Source organism: Fistularia commersonii, chromosome 9 (genome assembly GCF_037954325.1).
Source record: "Fistularia commersonii isolate RoL2024-O1a breed Wild chromosome 9, RoL_Fcom_v1.0, whole genome shotgun sequence".
Lineage (NCBI taxonomy): Eukaryota > Metazoa > Chordata > Actinopteri > Syngnathiformes > Fistulariidae > Fistularia > Fistularia commersonii.
In genome coordinates, this window is record NC_141292.1 from 14,014,590 (window position 1) to 14,028,715 (window position 14,126).

At 42.4% G+C, this 14,126-nt stretch overlaps 1 protein-coding gene across 1 annotated transcript; it reads right to left on the minus strand.

Annotated features, from left to right (window-relative positions):
* Positions 1-58: 58 nt before the first annotated feature.
* On the minus strand, positions 59-11,938 carry plgrkt (plasminogen receptor, C-terminal lysine transmembrane protein). The gene is made up of 5 exons (XM_086152627.1): positions 11,807-11,938; positions 11,387-11,479; positions 2,663-2,793; positions 2,452-2,561; positions 59-1,770 (listed from the first exon to the last, which is right to left on the minus strand). The coding sequence occupies exons 2-5, from the start codon at positions 11,465-11,467 to the stop codon at positions 1,643-1,645; spliced, it is 450 nt and encodes a 149-aa protein (XP_086008753.1). The 5' UTR covers positions 11,468-11,479; positions 11,807-11,938; the 3' UTR covers positions 59-1,642.
* Positions 11,939-14,126: the final 2,188 nt, after the last annotated feature.

The window sequence follows — 14,126 nt, forward strand, 5'->3', positions numbered from 1 at the left end:
AGAAATATAAAGCAAAAATAAAAGGCATAATAAAAGCAAAATGAGGCTTGGGTTAAATAATTGAAAAATCATTTTATTCATTTTACAGAGATTAAAAAAAGAAAACACAACCGCAAACCCAGATGACAGGGTCTTATCAATGCCAAAATACTGTCAAAAACTTGACCGTTCTTTGTATTGATTTTGTCTTTTTTTAATTTATTGAGTGTATGAAATATTTAAAAGATATTATACCGTATGGCATTTGTGTTTGAATCACAAAACAATACAACAAAGATTACATCTCAGATGAGGATGAAGGCCTGGACAGGCTCTCAGAGACATACTAAAAAAGCATCGCTTAAAGGCCTTTATTTTTAAAGTATCCATTGTGCGTGGCTCTGAAGTGCAAAATGTCCTTAACGAAGTTCAAGCTGAAGCCGACAAATGTCGCGTGATCGGAGATGGTCACCACTTTTGGCAGGTTGAGATAAACATTCATGTTGGATGTGTTTACGCTGCTGTTTAAAACGAACCAAAATCAGCTCTGCCTGTCTGTTGGGGTCTGACGACCAGAATCAGGGAGCCTTTTAGTCTTCAAGTTCAAACGCGTTACGCAAAAGTAAGTCCTTTTTGGCCGCTAGGTGGCACTAGGTGCCAACTTTCAAAAAGTTTAGAAAGACACCTGGAGGAGAATTCAATTTTTTGGCCAACAGGTGGGATGGTGTGTATTTCAGGTTTATGGATGCGGGATGGACAGGTCAAGCCCGGCACAAGTCCATCCCATCTATTGACTAATTCATCCATCCTTCCATCGCCTGCCATTTATCCTGCTCTGAGGGTATGCTGGAGCCTATTCCAGCAAGTCCTTTATCTATAGAGATATATCTATATATCTCAAGGGAGAGACAAAGAGAGCCAAAGGATTAAATTATAGAATCGTCATTCAAGTAGTGTAAGGCTTAGTGGCACATTAGCAGCAGAGGCCTTTCGTGTTCTTTGGGTCCACAGAGGTTAAATGCTGAACCAGGACCACCTGCCCAATCCAGCATCAGTGACTCCTCTTTGAGAACGAATACCTAGACGCTTTCGCTCCCCCTCCTGGTTCCGTCCCTCAGATGGGGACCAGACAAATTTCGATCAGGAACATTACAAAGATTCTGCTTCCCCGAAGCCTCCTCAGACTCTCCGTTGCCACTTCATGAATGACGTCAGTCAGCCAGGTCACGTGTTCACAGGGAAGCCCCCGAGACTCAGGTAGCCAAACTCATGATGGATTGATTTGATTTGTAAAAATGTGGCTCTAACCCAGGTCAAGGAAAGGCGGATTCCATGTAATTCGATTCAAACGTTCATGAAAAACAGGGGGGGAGGTCGAGGAGGACTTGCGAAAAGGCCCACCCTTTTTCCCATAATCAGTCAAAAGGCAGGTAAGTTCAGTTCGACTTCTCGGGCAGGTTTATGGCCAGCAGGAACTTCATGGGGAACAAGGCGAAACAAGGAGCTGAGAGGAGGACGCAAAAGACCGAGGCTCGGGGCAGATGTCCGCATCGGTGGCCAAGGGTAGCCATTACGGCAGCAGTTCTAGGCGGGTGGACGAAGTGGAACTCACTTCTGCAAGGGGGTGGGGAGGGGTACACACACACACCCACACACCCCGCTGTCACTTCTCCAGCAAGGAGACGAGGCTGCTGGCGGCACGCCGGGCCTTTTCTATGCCCTCGAAGGTCGGCCTCCCCTGAGGTAGCTCCAGGCGGTCGTGTTCAGAAGTCATGATGCTCTCGGCCTCTCCTACAGGGACAACAAAAAAGTTCAACATGGCTTTGAGCCAAAGGGCTTGATTGATCTAAAACACACCAGTGTAGTAGTAGTCTTTAAAAAAATCCCAATGTTGAAAAAGACCAACCAAGATTAGCCGCGTCCTCTCACTTCCTGGTGTCTAACTAAATTCCAATGACTACAGCTGGTATGGAGAAACGGTACAGGGAATAACAGGTAAATGCACGGGGCGAACACACTTACAGGAAGTAGGAAGTGGCGGTCAATCTGTCCGGTTAACCGAAGAATACTATCAAAAGGTAACGGTGTCACCTGCTGCACATTATAATTTTTGCTTCTCTTTCGCCTCCAAAAAACAATCAGAATGATGGAAAGCAAATCATTATATAAAGGGCAACGCCTCTCAATCCTTGAAGGCAGCCATCCGGCCTCTAAGAAAACCTGAACATCTCCACTGCTTGGCAGTGACAGGCCAGTCCTCACATAAAACATGCATGCACGGCAAAGGAGTGGGGAACTGTGGCTGTTTTCTGAATCGAGTTCAATGTGAATTACAAGACGGCCAGGCTGCCGTCTCATTGTACTCTCAGGCTCCTGGTTTGTGATTAACAGTCCAAGTTGATATCCTTTGTAATGGAGGATGTCAGAGATGTGTAATTTCAATACACTGAACTTAGAACTTTTTTTTTTTACCTCTAATACGATAGATGAGTGTCCCGTAGGCGCTGTCCATCTGGTAGGCAAATATGAAGCTGAGAGGGACAATGGGAGCCAAAAGGGCTGGCTTCTTTCTTTTAACAGCACTGGAAGGGGTAAAACAAATGTCTGGATGACGCCGAGGGGCAATGAATTCTCGGACGGCTTTGACTAACTGAGAAGCTTTCCACGTATGAGGCGCACTCACCCGACACTGAGGCCCACGATGGTTACTGTGAAGAAAGTGCCGAAGTATTTGAGAAACTCCCTGGACCAGGCAATCTGCATGGCCACCTGTCTCTCACGCATCTGGTTCTGCATCAGGAGTTGACGCTCCAGCTACACACATTTAGATATCACGTTATAATTAATTATATCACGTTATAAAGACAAGAAATTATATAGGCAAACACTTAAATATACGTGATGATTGATTATCTTAATTCCAGTCCAGAGAATAAACAATTTGGTACTGGGCCACAAAGAAAGAATAAAATTGTTTAAAATTAAATGCACCTTATTTTCATTAATCTTCTGGGTATTTCATTTTGAAAAACTGCCACTTCAGTCTGCGCCTCACTCCTGCACATCTCTCAGTCAAAGGGGTTTTTCTGCTCGGTTAACCCTAGCTAAAAATCGCCTCCAAAAAATGTCGCTGGAGAGCAAATTTGAAAAGTGAAGTCTTACTCGAACAGGTTAATTCCCCCCTGGTCTACGAAAAAGTTGTCCGGGATGGAAGTGGTATGTGGCGTTAGAAAGGTTGAGACCACTGACGATGGTCACTATGACAACTCACTGGTTTTGAGTGTTTTCAGCTTTTCTCTGACCTGACAGGTCTGAGCGGAGGGAATGACGAGAATCATTTCATTCATTATATTTAAAAAGGAGAAAAAAAAAAAAAAATTGCTTCTGGGATAACAATCAAAAGCACATGTTAAATTGATTTCCATTATCCGTCTTTGTGCTATAAAAATAATGAAGTGTGTGTGTGTGTGTGTGTGGCGGAAGGTGGGGGGTTCGTGATTCAAGAGGCAGTTTTCAGACTGGAATCGAGAAGAAGCTTTCTTTTCTCTTTTGTTCAGCCAATATGAAGTTGGCACAATGCATCCCTGAATGACATAGAATCTGAGTGGTCGCGGACATTTAAATATCACTTGGATCATAACTGATCCCCCATGAAGTGAATTTGTGTATACTTTTATAACCAACATTTATACTGGCAGGAAGCACAACAATGCTGTTAAATTGGTGAAAATGGGATGGCGATTGGGGGTAAATAAACTTGTGATTCTACCCACTCTTTTCCTTTTCGAAGATGTCATTATCTTCATTATTTGTTTTGCTGTTAATATGCTTTAAATGAACAAACAACACTAACTTCAGATGAGATGTTCCTTGTCGTGCTTTAGCGTTTTTATTTATGTCAAAGTAGCAATGCTGGATTTGTCCAGACTGCAGCATGGAATTTATGTCAAATAAAATTAAAAAAAAAAAAACGCCACCCTGCATTTAAAAACGCAGCTCATCTCCCTTACATTACTAAAAGGAGGTCAAACCTGCGAAAATGACAAGGAAGTCCAGTAGCAGGAATAAGCTTGATGGTCCAGGAGGGCTGCGAGGTAATCACATCGCCAAGACGTCAGCGGGAAAATTAATGTACGGTGAAAAGGCACTCAAGTCAAAGAGCACAATCAGAAACTAATCTAATATGTGTTTTTAAGCACGCTGTTCAGCCTGATTGTGGAGGGTTTCAATCAACCAGTGGGGGGCCGTACATTTCACAACTAGGCCTTCAGTAGTGGTAGATTTATCAATCCACCCCTAACTAAACCATCTTATTATGCCGAAACGGGGTATAAAGAGTCATTAGGTCCCAGAGATAACTTATGTATAGAAGATCTAGAGAAGAGACAGAAGAAAAGCCTACAACTTCCAAGAAAAAGAGAGATTTAAATAGACAATACCAGGAGTTCTACTTGAAATATGGATTTATCGTAACAGGTGATTCCCACAGACCAAGCCGCTCTGCATAATATGTGGCAATGAAGCCTTCATTATACTCATGTTAAGTTGTTGGCGCAATGTTATGAGGAAGCTGCTAATAAAGTTGCATACGAGTACACAGTGGATTCACATTTATTATCATAGTAGCAATATAAACAATCTACGTGTACACCCCCCCCGGTCACCGGTAAAATTGTCAAGCATTGACCGGTCCAAGGTGATAAAAAGGTTGGGGACCACTGGTATAGATTATCCATGCACTTATGCTCTATCAAGAACTCCTTTTCTATCGTCATCAAGGCTCAAAAAAAAAAGATTAACATTGGACCTAGTTTTCCCTTGCCTGTACACAGGTCTCCAGGTCTCCTCCCCCAAGGGCCAGGCCTGGGGGCAGGGCTCAATGGCCTTCACCCATGGGGCTCAGCCAGGCAAAACCCGAAGGAACAACATGGGTCCCTCCTTCCCTGGGCTAACCACCCACAGGATGGGCCAAGGGGGCCGGATGCAGTGTGAGCAGGGCAGTGGCTAGAGCAGGGGACATTAGTGGTCCGATCCTCGGCTGCAGAAGCTGGCTTTTGGAACATGGTATGTCACCTCTCTGACAGGAAAGCAACCTGAGTTGGTGCGCGAGGCTGAGAGATTCCGACTAAATATAGTTTTCATCACCTCGACGCACCACATGGGGTCTGGAACCAGACCTCTAGAGTGGCCACTCTAGAGTGGCTGGACTTTTTTTTTTATTCTAGAGTTGGGCCCAGTGAAAGGCGCTGGGCAGGTGTGGACATTTTGAATGCTCCCCGTCTCAGCACCTGCACGTTGGGGTTCAACCCGTTGGACAAGAGGGTAGCCTTTCTCCGCGTTTAGGTGGGAGGACGGGTTCTGACTAGAGAACGCTTCTAACAGGGACTACCTCATTCAACCGAAAGACTTTAACCCTCTCATGGGCAAAGACAGTGCAACTTGGAAGAGCGTGATAGGGAGGAACGCCCCCCCCCCCCCCCATTTGAGCCCAAGTGGTGTATCGTTATTGGACTTCTGCGCTTGTCACAGATTGTCAATAACAAACACCGTACTAAGACATATGCGCACTTGCCACAAACACACCTAAGGCCACAGTTCTTTGATCAACCTTGTGGTCGTTTTGTCAGAATTGCAGCCGCAACCCTTGAACCTGCTGTTGGAGTCCAGTGGTGAGGGATGCTGTCAAACAGGAGGAGTCCTATCGGGCCCTTTTTGGCCTGTGGGGCTCTGGAGATAGCTGACAGGCACCGGCAGGCGACTTTGACCCTTCATGGCAACAATTAATGGCTGAAATGTGATCGGTTAAATGCTTCAATATAGAAAATACATGTCTGGAAGCGGCACAGCCAGGGAAAAGGCTATGAAAGGACGCAGACAGATCATTTGGAATTATTTAATGATTTTATATTGTGTGTGATTCTCAGGCTGACAATTTAAGTGGTATGGTAAAGAGTCACAAGTTTAACCTGCGTCCCCATTTCAAGCAAAGACTAAACTGACACAAAGGTGCATCAAAACTCCCCAAAATACATTCCCATTTTCTTCTTTTACTTTATGTCAGATCCCTTTTTGGGTCACCACAGCCAATCGTCTTCCTCCATCTAACCCTCTGCATCCTCTTCTCTCACACCAAATACCTTCATGTCCTCATTCTAATTAAATCTTATCTTTAGTCTTTCTCTTGCCCTCGTGCCTGGCAGTTCCAGCCTCAGCATCCTTCTACCCAACTATCCCTCCTTGGATCATGTCTATACGTTGAAGTCTGACTTTACCTCCAGGAACATCTAACATGTGCTGTCCCTCTGATGGACTCCTTACTGATGCAATCTTTTTTCCCAATTCCAAAAAGAGAGCCTCGACATCTTGATCTCTGCTTCATCCAGCTCATTCTCCCTTCTCCTCAGTGTCTCTAAACCAGACAACCTGGATGATCACACTTGCATCTTCTTCACCTTTCCTTTCATTCTAGCCAATACTATTTTCACCCAGAACCCATTCTACACAGATTCCAACATGCTTTCACATATTTCTTCACCGTTCCACTGCGCTGGACCGTTGACCCTCCAACCTCTGTAGTCTCACCGTTCTTCTTTGGTTCCTCTCATTCACACACATGTATTAGGTTTTGCTGCAGCTAACTTTCATTCCTCTTCTCTCCAGGTCATACCTCCACTTCCCTTGATTTTCCTCTACTTGCTCTCACTTCAGATCACAAGATCATCCACAAACATCATGGTCCGTGGAGATTCCTGTCAAACATCTTGTCCATCACCTTAATATATTTCTATCAGACAAACAAAACATGGTGGAACATGCTAATTTTAACAAACTCGAAACAGCAACATCCCTTCACAAGCTGTAATGTCAGGTCTGCATCCTCAACAGTTGTAACAACCAAATAACTGATCATTCAAACAACTATTTAATAATACAACTACAACCACATGTGACAGGACCAGCATGTCAAAAAAAAAAGATCCGAAGTCATCTATTTACTGGACATTGAAATGTTCTTCACATCAAAACGGACCTCATGGAAACTACAGTGATTCCTCATCTAGAAATAGGAAGTGACATGGCGATACCATTACTCCAGGTAATAGGCTTCTTTTAAAAGAGGGTGATTTAAAAAATAAATAAATAAATACATAAATAAAAATTTGCTTTCATCCAATCGACCTCTAGCCAAAAAAAAAAAAAGGGGATTGCCTTATCCAACTTTGGGCAAGCAATGGATTAAATATGGTGACCTTGTAATATTTTATAACAAATATTATTCTAGAACTGGAAATCTTGCCTCGTGATGGCAGGATATTTTTGATTGCTGATGCAAAAGTTGTATTAGCTATTTTCTTATTTGGGACGGTTGATAGCCAATATTGACCTGTCTTTGAAAATTCATTAGGAAAAAAAAAATACGACAAAGTCTCGGGTTTTTTCAAGGGGTAAACGCACAACAAACAGAATTACATTCTTAGTTATTTCAAGTACAGAAAAGCACACGAGGAATTCTACCTGTTAAACTTTGGTGGCTAATTTTAATGTCTTTTAGTTTTTGATTTTTTTTTTTTTTTTAAATGTTAAAGAAAAGTCCATCATATTATAGTCTTCAGCGGCTTCTGAAAATTCAACTCCGATTACTCTCTACACTTCCATGATTTTGAAAATGAACAGTTGACCAAGACTCAACATGAGCAAATCCTTCCAATCATGAAACCTGCCTGAAACTAGTAACTTTTAACTTGTGTGTTTGCAAAAGATGAAAATAAAAATCAAGAAAATTCCCATGGAAAGGCTGATATGACCTGCCTCTCAGTTTGACGTATCATTATGAGCCTCGTTTGGTTCATTAACAGCTCAGTGTGGTTCTTGGCAAGGCTTTTGGCTTGTTTTAGTAACGCTGTTACAGGAAGTTACCAAAGCCACGTGACCCTCGACCAAGCGGTGGTCTAATACCGCACACCAACACAACAAGGAGTAGAATTACACTGGGAAAAATAGAAGGAACAGCCCCTCTAAGCAGAGAATGACAGCCTCCAGACAGGATGGAGGATCAATTCCAGGACACTGTGAACAGAAAGAAGCGCTGACATCATGAGCATGAAACTATGACAAAGCAAGAAACTGAAAGAGACTTAAAATTCACGGACAGCGAAATCCAGGAATCACAGTTCAGAGAGGTGTCACAGATAAGTAAAAGTGGCCTTATGTGATCTGTAGTGAGAGTAGGCAACAAGTTGAGGAAGAGGTATGTGTTGGAAAGGAGAGGAATGAAAGTTAGTTGCAGCAAGACAGAGCATACATGTGTGAATGAGAGGAACTCTGGTGGAACGGTAAGGCTACTGGGAGTGGAGATCAAGAAGTTGGAGGATTTCAAGTACTTGGGGTCAACAGTCCAGAGCAACAGAGTGTGTGGAAAAGAGGTGAAGAGACGGGTTCAAGAAGGTTGGAATGGGTGGAGGAGAGTGTCAGGGGTACTATGCAATAGAAGACCATCAGCCAGAAAGGAGAGGTAAACAAGACAGTGGTGAGACCAGCGATGCCGTGTGGCCTAGAAACAGTTACAGTGATGAAAAGACCGGAGGCAGAGCTAGAGGTCAAAGAGATGAATTTCCCTTTGGGTGTGACCAGAATGGATAGGATAAGGAATTAGTCTGTCAGAGGAACAGCACATGTTAGACATTTTGGAGAAGTCACAGAGGTCAGACTGAGATGGTTCGGTCATGTGCAGAGGAAGGATAGTGAATATATTGGTAGATGGATGCTGGGATTGGATATGCCATTGGATATGGCAGGAGGTCTTGAGGAAGACCAAAGAGAAGGTTTATGGACGTAATGAGAGAGGATATGAAGATAGTTGGTGTGAGAGAGGAGGATACAGAGAATAGGGTTAGATGGAGAAGGTTGATTAGCTGTGGCAACCCCTGAAGGGAAAAGCCGAAAGGAGAAGAAGATGTCCTTTACGAAAATGTTGAATTATCCTCGAAAAAAAGCAGAAAAATGTGTCCTAACAACAGGTAACATTACAGCTGACCTCCCTCTATAGTTCAGAGCTTCAGGGAAATATTCTAAATAGTGTTTGATCTTACGTGTGGCCACTGCATAGTGAGAGGTTTTAACTGCATCACACACACCAAGTGAGTGACGTCCAAGTAAAGAGCAGCGGAACCCATCCATTAACTACAATGATCACCCTTTTTGAAAATGAAATGAGCAAAAAAAAAAAAAAACATCATTTACTTCATGTCACAGACGTTATTTTGCAGGACGTGTGTCACATAGTTAGTGTCTGGTACTTTCCAGGGTTTGAGGTGGCGGTTCCCGTAATTCATCTTGACGGCACCCACTAAGAATCAATTAGCTATGATGAGATTTCAAAACACTGGAAAGCAAATCATTTTTGACGCCTTAATGCGGGGGGGGGGATCGTCAGCGGCGCATCACAGATTGTTATGGTCCATTTTATTCTGTCGGAGTATCAATTAAGTGCTGAAGATCACATAAAAGAAAAAGAAAACTTGTATTCAGTTAGTGTTTAATAATATTTGACCTTAAACAGCCATGACCGCTGCGATGTTTGACCATGAATATGATCTGATCATTTAACTCAGATATTGTTTTGTTCAGTTTCTTTTAAAATGAAAAAGTATGGGGGCACTTTCAATGCATGTTTATGCATCTTAGTCTTAAAAAAATATTGAGAAATGATTTCAAACAATTCATCAAGAAGATACTGAAAAATAAATCAATCACACAAATATTACCTAAACTGTTATTAAAATTCAAAATTGTCTTTAAAAAAATGCAAGAATTTTTAAATCTAGAAAAGGATTAAAATTAGTAAGCAGTTTAAAAATAACCAGTACTGTTAAGTAGTAAGACAAAAAGATGTTTCAGTCTTAGTAGTAAAAACACTTCAGATCACATTATTGATGCTGGTCCTGATCTTTGGAATATGTTTATGTTCTAGGATGACGAGGATAATAAGCTGTGAGGATTGGAGTGGCGATTGCCATGGTGATGCATTGGCACCAGACGCTGACCGGTGAGTCACCTTACAAACCCACTGAGGATGAGGCCAAACTCAATTGACAAAACTTTGCAATTACAAAGTAATATCAGCCGTCATCTACCGCTTTCTACAGCTGCAAGGGGAAGAGAAAATGAAAGGAGGTGAAGGGGGGCATCAACCTGCGTCTCTTTGGAATGGAAGTCGGATAATGTTATTGTTGTTATAAGAGTCACACATCGCACCTGCTGCTCGGCAGCTGCCAGGCATTTATATATCACAACAAAAAAAAAAACAATTTCCCAAGCATAGGATCATTAGAGTACATCTCATCATCAACAAATCGCCCACGAAAAAGGGAAAAAAAAACTGTTTACATGTTAAAACAATGGAAAGAAAAGTAATAACGATTGCAATAAAACCTGGGATCCACTTGCCTGAACTAAAGCTTAAGGAGAGGCAAAGGAAACAATAGGAAGAGAATGCAGTTACATCAGAGCGAAGGCCAAGTGAAAGGCCAGGGCCTCTGGTTCATTATAAAATGATCGTCCCCGCCGGCTGAATTCATTACTAACATTAGAAAGACTCATGTTTCTGCTTAGGTAATAAGAATATGGGGTCATTATTACTAGAATATGCATGGACATGCATTATTAGCTAAAGCTACAACATTCCTGCATAAATTTTGAGTGCACCTCCTGCTCAGCGCTTGTAGACAGCAGCCGCTTTCTCATTGGGTTTCATCACCTTCAACTGAAGTTTCTCTTTTTTCCCCAGGGGTCTTCTGTGGGATTGTCTGCTTCTGTGACTCAAAACACTTAACGAAGAGTCATCCGGCGCCTGATCTCCCCTTAGAGACCTCCAGTAGGTTTTGAACGAGGAACCGTCCTCTGACACAATGTTGGCGCAAACAACAACAACCTGCTCTGCCAGCTCAACAGCAGGAAAATCCATCATTCAAAAAGCTGATAAGCTCTTTGTACTTTGCTTGAAGAGGTCATGAGATCAGCAATCACGTTGTCCTGATCTTATTAACCATTTGAATTTACACATACAAACCTCCCCTTAATTTACTCGTTTCCGAGTTCAGTTTATTGAATGTTTGTGTCCCTGCCTTTGCACCTTTGGCACTTAACACAATGAAGAGAAGGCACACTAAGCTGCCTTTGGGCATACGATGTGCTATATAAATTATTTTCCAATCCAAAACGAAGTTACAGTATTGAATTTTCCCTGTGTCTGTGTGTGTGTGTGTGGGGGGGGGGGCTCCAGGATGGGGGGACGCCCTGGGCTCTTAGTCTGTCACCCGGCTGGTGATTCGGTCTTGCACGGCTCAATATTTCACCGAGAAATATTATGGGGTGTTAATCAAATTTGAACAGATACGTGTACACTCACCTGCAACCGCGAGGTGTGCAGCATAAACTCTTGCTGCTTTTTAAAGTTTGCATCCATGGATTTGGACAGCAGGAACCCCATAACGGACACGACCTGGGGGAGGGTTACAGACACAAGGGGTTTAATTGAGCCAAAAGGAACAAGGTCCAGCTACTATATAGCCTTTTAAGTTAACTACACATCATCAGCACAGCTGAATTTCAACATATAACAGGGGCGTCTAAACTGACAAACTAACAAACTAACAAACTACTAACGTAAGAAAATTACTTTGCATTAGGTCCAGTGCTTTTGAGGCGACTTTCGTGTCGGTTAAATTTGGCTAATGCTATCTAGCTAACACTTCACGGGAGTCACCTGCAAGCTATTCTGACCTTCAACGTTAGATCGGCTAACAGTAACCAAGAGCTTTGCACGTACCGTAAATGAATCGGAGTGGCTGAAAATAGTAAAACGTTACTGGCAACAAAAATAAGTTTTTCAAGTTCAAAAATAAGTCACTGTATCAAAGCAAAACTTCACGCGTCAAGTCTGCTGTCAAACATATGTGTGACTTTTGTAGCGCATACCGATACTGCTTCCGGTTAGCCTTTCAAAATAATAAGATGCATACGTGCATGCATGCACACATGCAGGCAGGCAGGCAGACAGGCAGACAGGCAGACAGACAGATATTGTGCTTTTTGTGAGGTAATATTTAACAGTAACTACCATTATTAATTGCATCCAGGCAGCGTATATGACAGCAAAGAATGCTGTACTACTTAAATATATGAAGATACTGTGGTGAGCAATGGTTTAGCAAAGTAATGGGTCTTTAGAAGATGGATCAAAATTGACAGACAACAGCAGTGGAAACACAGGGGTTTGTCTCTCCCAGCGCTAACAGTTAGCCTGAGGGTGCACTCCCCAGTTATGCTCACTGCACAGGATAGCGTCAACAACATTCGAACACTCCACCAAGGAGGAGAGAATGATCCATACAGGTTGACGAAACAGACACATGAAGATGGAAAGAATGTACAACAGGTCCGGGTGATTAAGGATAGAGAGATGTCATCTGTCAATGTATTGAACGATGCTCAACAGTGATGGGAAGATGGAAAGAGTACTTTGAAGAACTGATGAATGTGGAAAATGAAAGAGAGGCAAGGTTAGATGAGATGACTGTTGTAGACCACAAAGTAGCAAAGATTCGTAAAGGTGAAGTGAGGAGGCGTTGAAGAGGATGAAGAGTGGAAAGGCAGTTGGTCCTGATGATATACCCGTGGAGGTGAGAAAGTGACTAAGACAGGCTGCGTAGTTTCTGACTGTATTATTCAACAGGATCTTAGAGAGTGAGGAGATGTCTGATAAATTGAGATGAAGTGTGATGGTGCCTATTTTTGAGAATAAGGGGGATGTTCTGTCCGCAGACTATCGCCCAGAATGAAAGGAAAGGCGGACAAGACAGTGGTGAGACCAACGAAGCTGTATAACGTAGAAATATTTACAATGAACAAAAGACAGCAGGCAGAGCTAGAGGTCGCAGAGATGAAGATGCTAAGGTTCTCATTTGGAGTGACCAGGATGGATAGGATCAGGAATGAGTCTATCTGAGGAGCAGCACATGTTAGATGTTTTGGAGAGAAGGTCAGAGAAGCCAGACTGAGATAGTTCTTTCATGTACAGAAGATGGATAGAGAATATATTGGTAGACGGATGCTGGAATCTGAGCTGCCGGACAGGAGGTCTCGAGGAGAACCAAAGGGAAGATTTATGGACATAGTGAGAGAAGATATGAAGGAAGAAAAAGATGCAATATTCTTATTAGATTATTCGAAATGTAGGTTCAGATAAATACAGAAGTAAAATGAAAACTTTATAACTTATCTGAAGACACAGCAGACAGTATAAAAAATAAAACAATTTGCAAGAAACAGGTCAAGATTAAAGTCATTTTAATGCAAGAATGATCGGTAAAGGTGAAAAATACACTGGACTTGTACGTCCACTAGCTGCAGAGAACCAATTCTAGCCGAGCAACCTCCTCAATCATGATAGCATCTGGATAAAATTCTCCTGTCGTTGCAAAAGCCCTTAAACTTTCCCAAGTACTTTATCAGAAAATAAGCATGACATCGAACTTTTGTTGTTGTTGTTCTTTTGTTTAAACAAATCCAGCAATAAATAAACAGCGGTAAATTGCCACTTATACAAATAATTCCGTTGTCTTGCGCCTTCATGGCTCATTCCGTTGACACAGATTACACATGATATCCTTCTGTATTTGGATAAACACCGAAGATGAACTCTAACCTTACTCCTCCAGCTGCTAATATTGTGAATCATATCTTGATAAAGCCAAAGCACTTGAAAACTCATAGAAATCCCCTTTAAAAAAACATTTCTGGATTTCACATTTGCATACTCGTTGTTTTACCTGCTTGACTAAGAACATTCACATGGGGTTCTTAAAGAAACTTTGAGAGAGACACTGATCTCAAGGAATTATGACTTGCAACACAACTGTATTCCCATAATAAAAAGAATCGAACGTGAGTTTGATCTTGTTGAAATCTTCGACCAGCCCCAACCCTGGCAGCTCAATACAGAAAACTCCCCACGGTCCATTTCAAGTTAAGAAGCGTCTCCCATGAGAGGTGATGTGTCTTCAAGGGGAGAAACTGAAGCCCAGTTGCCATGGAAAGATTTTGAGTCTGAACTCTTTCAACTGGTTGGAAAGCCCACAGAATTTTTT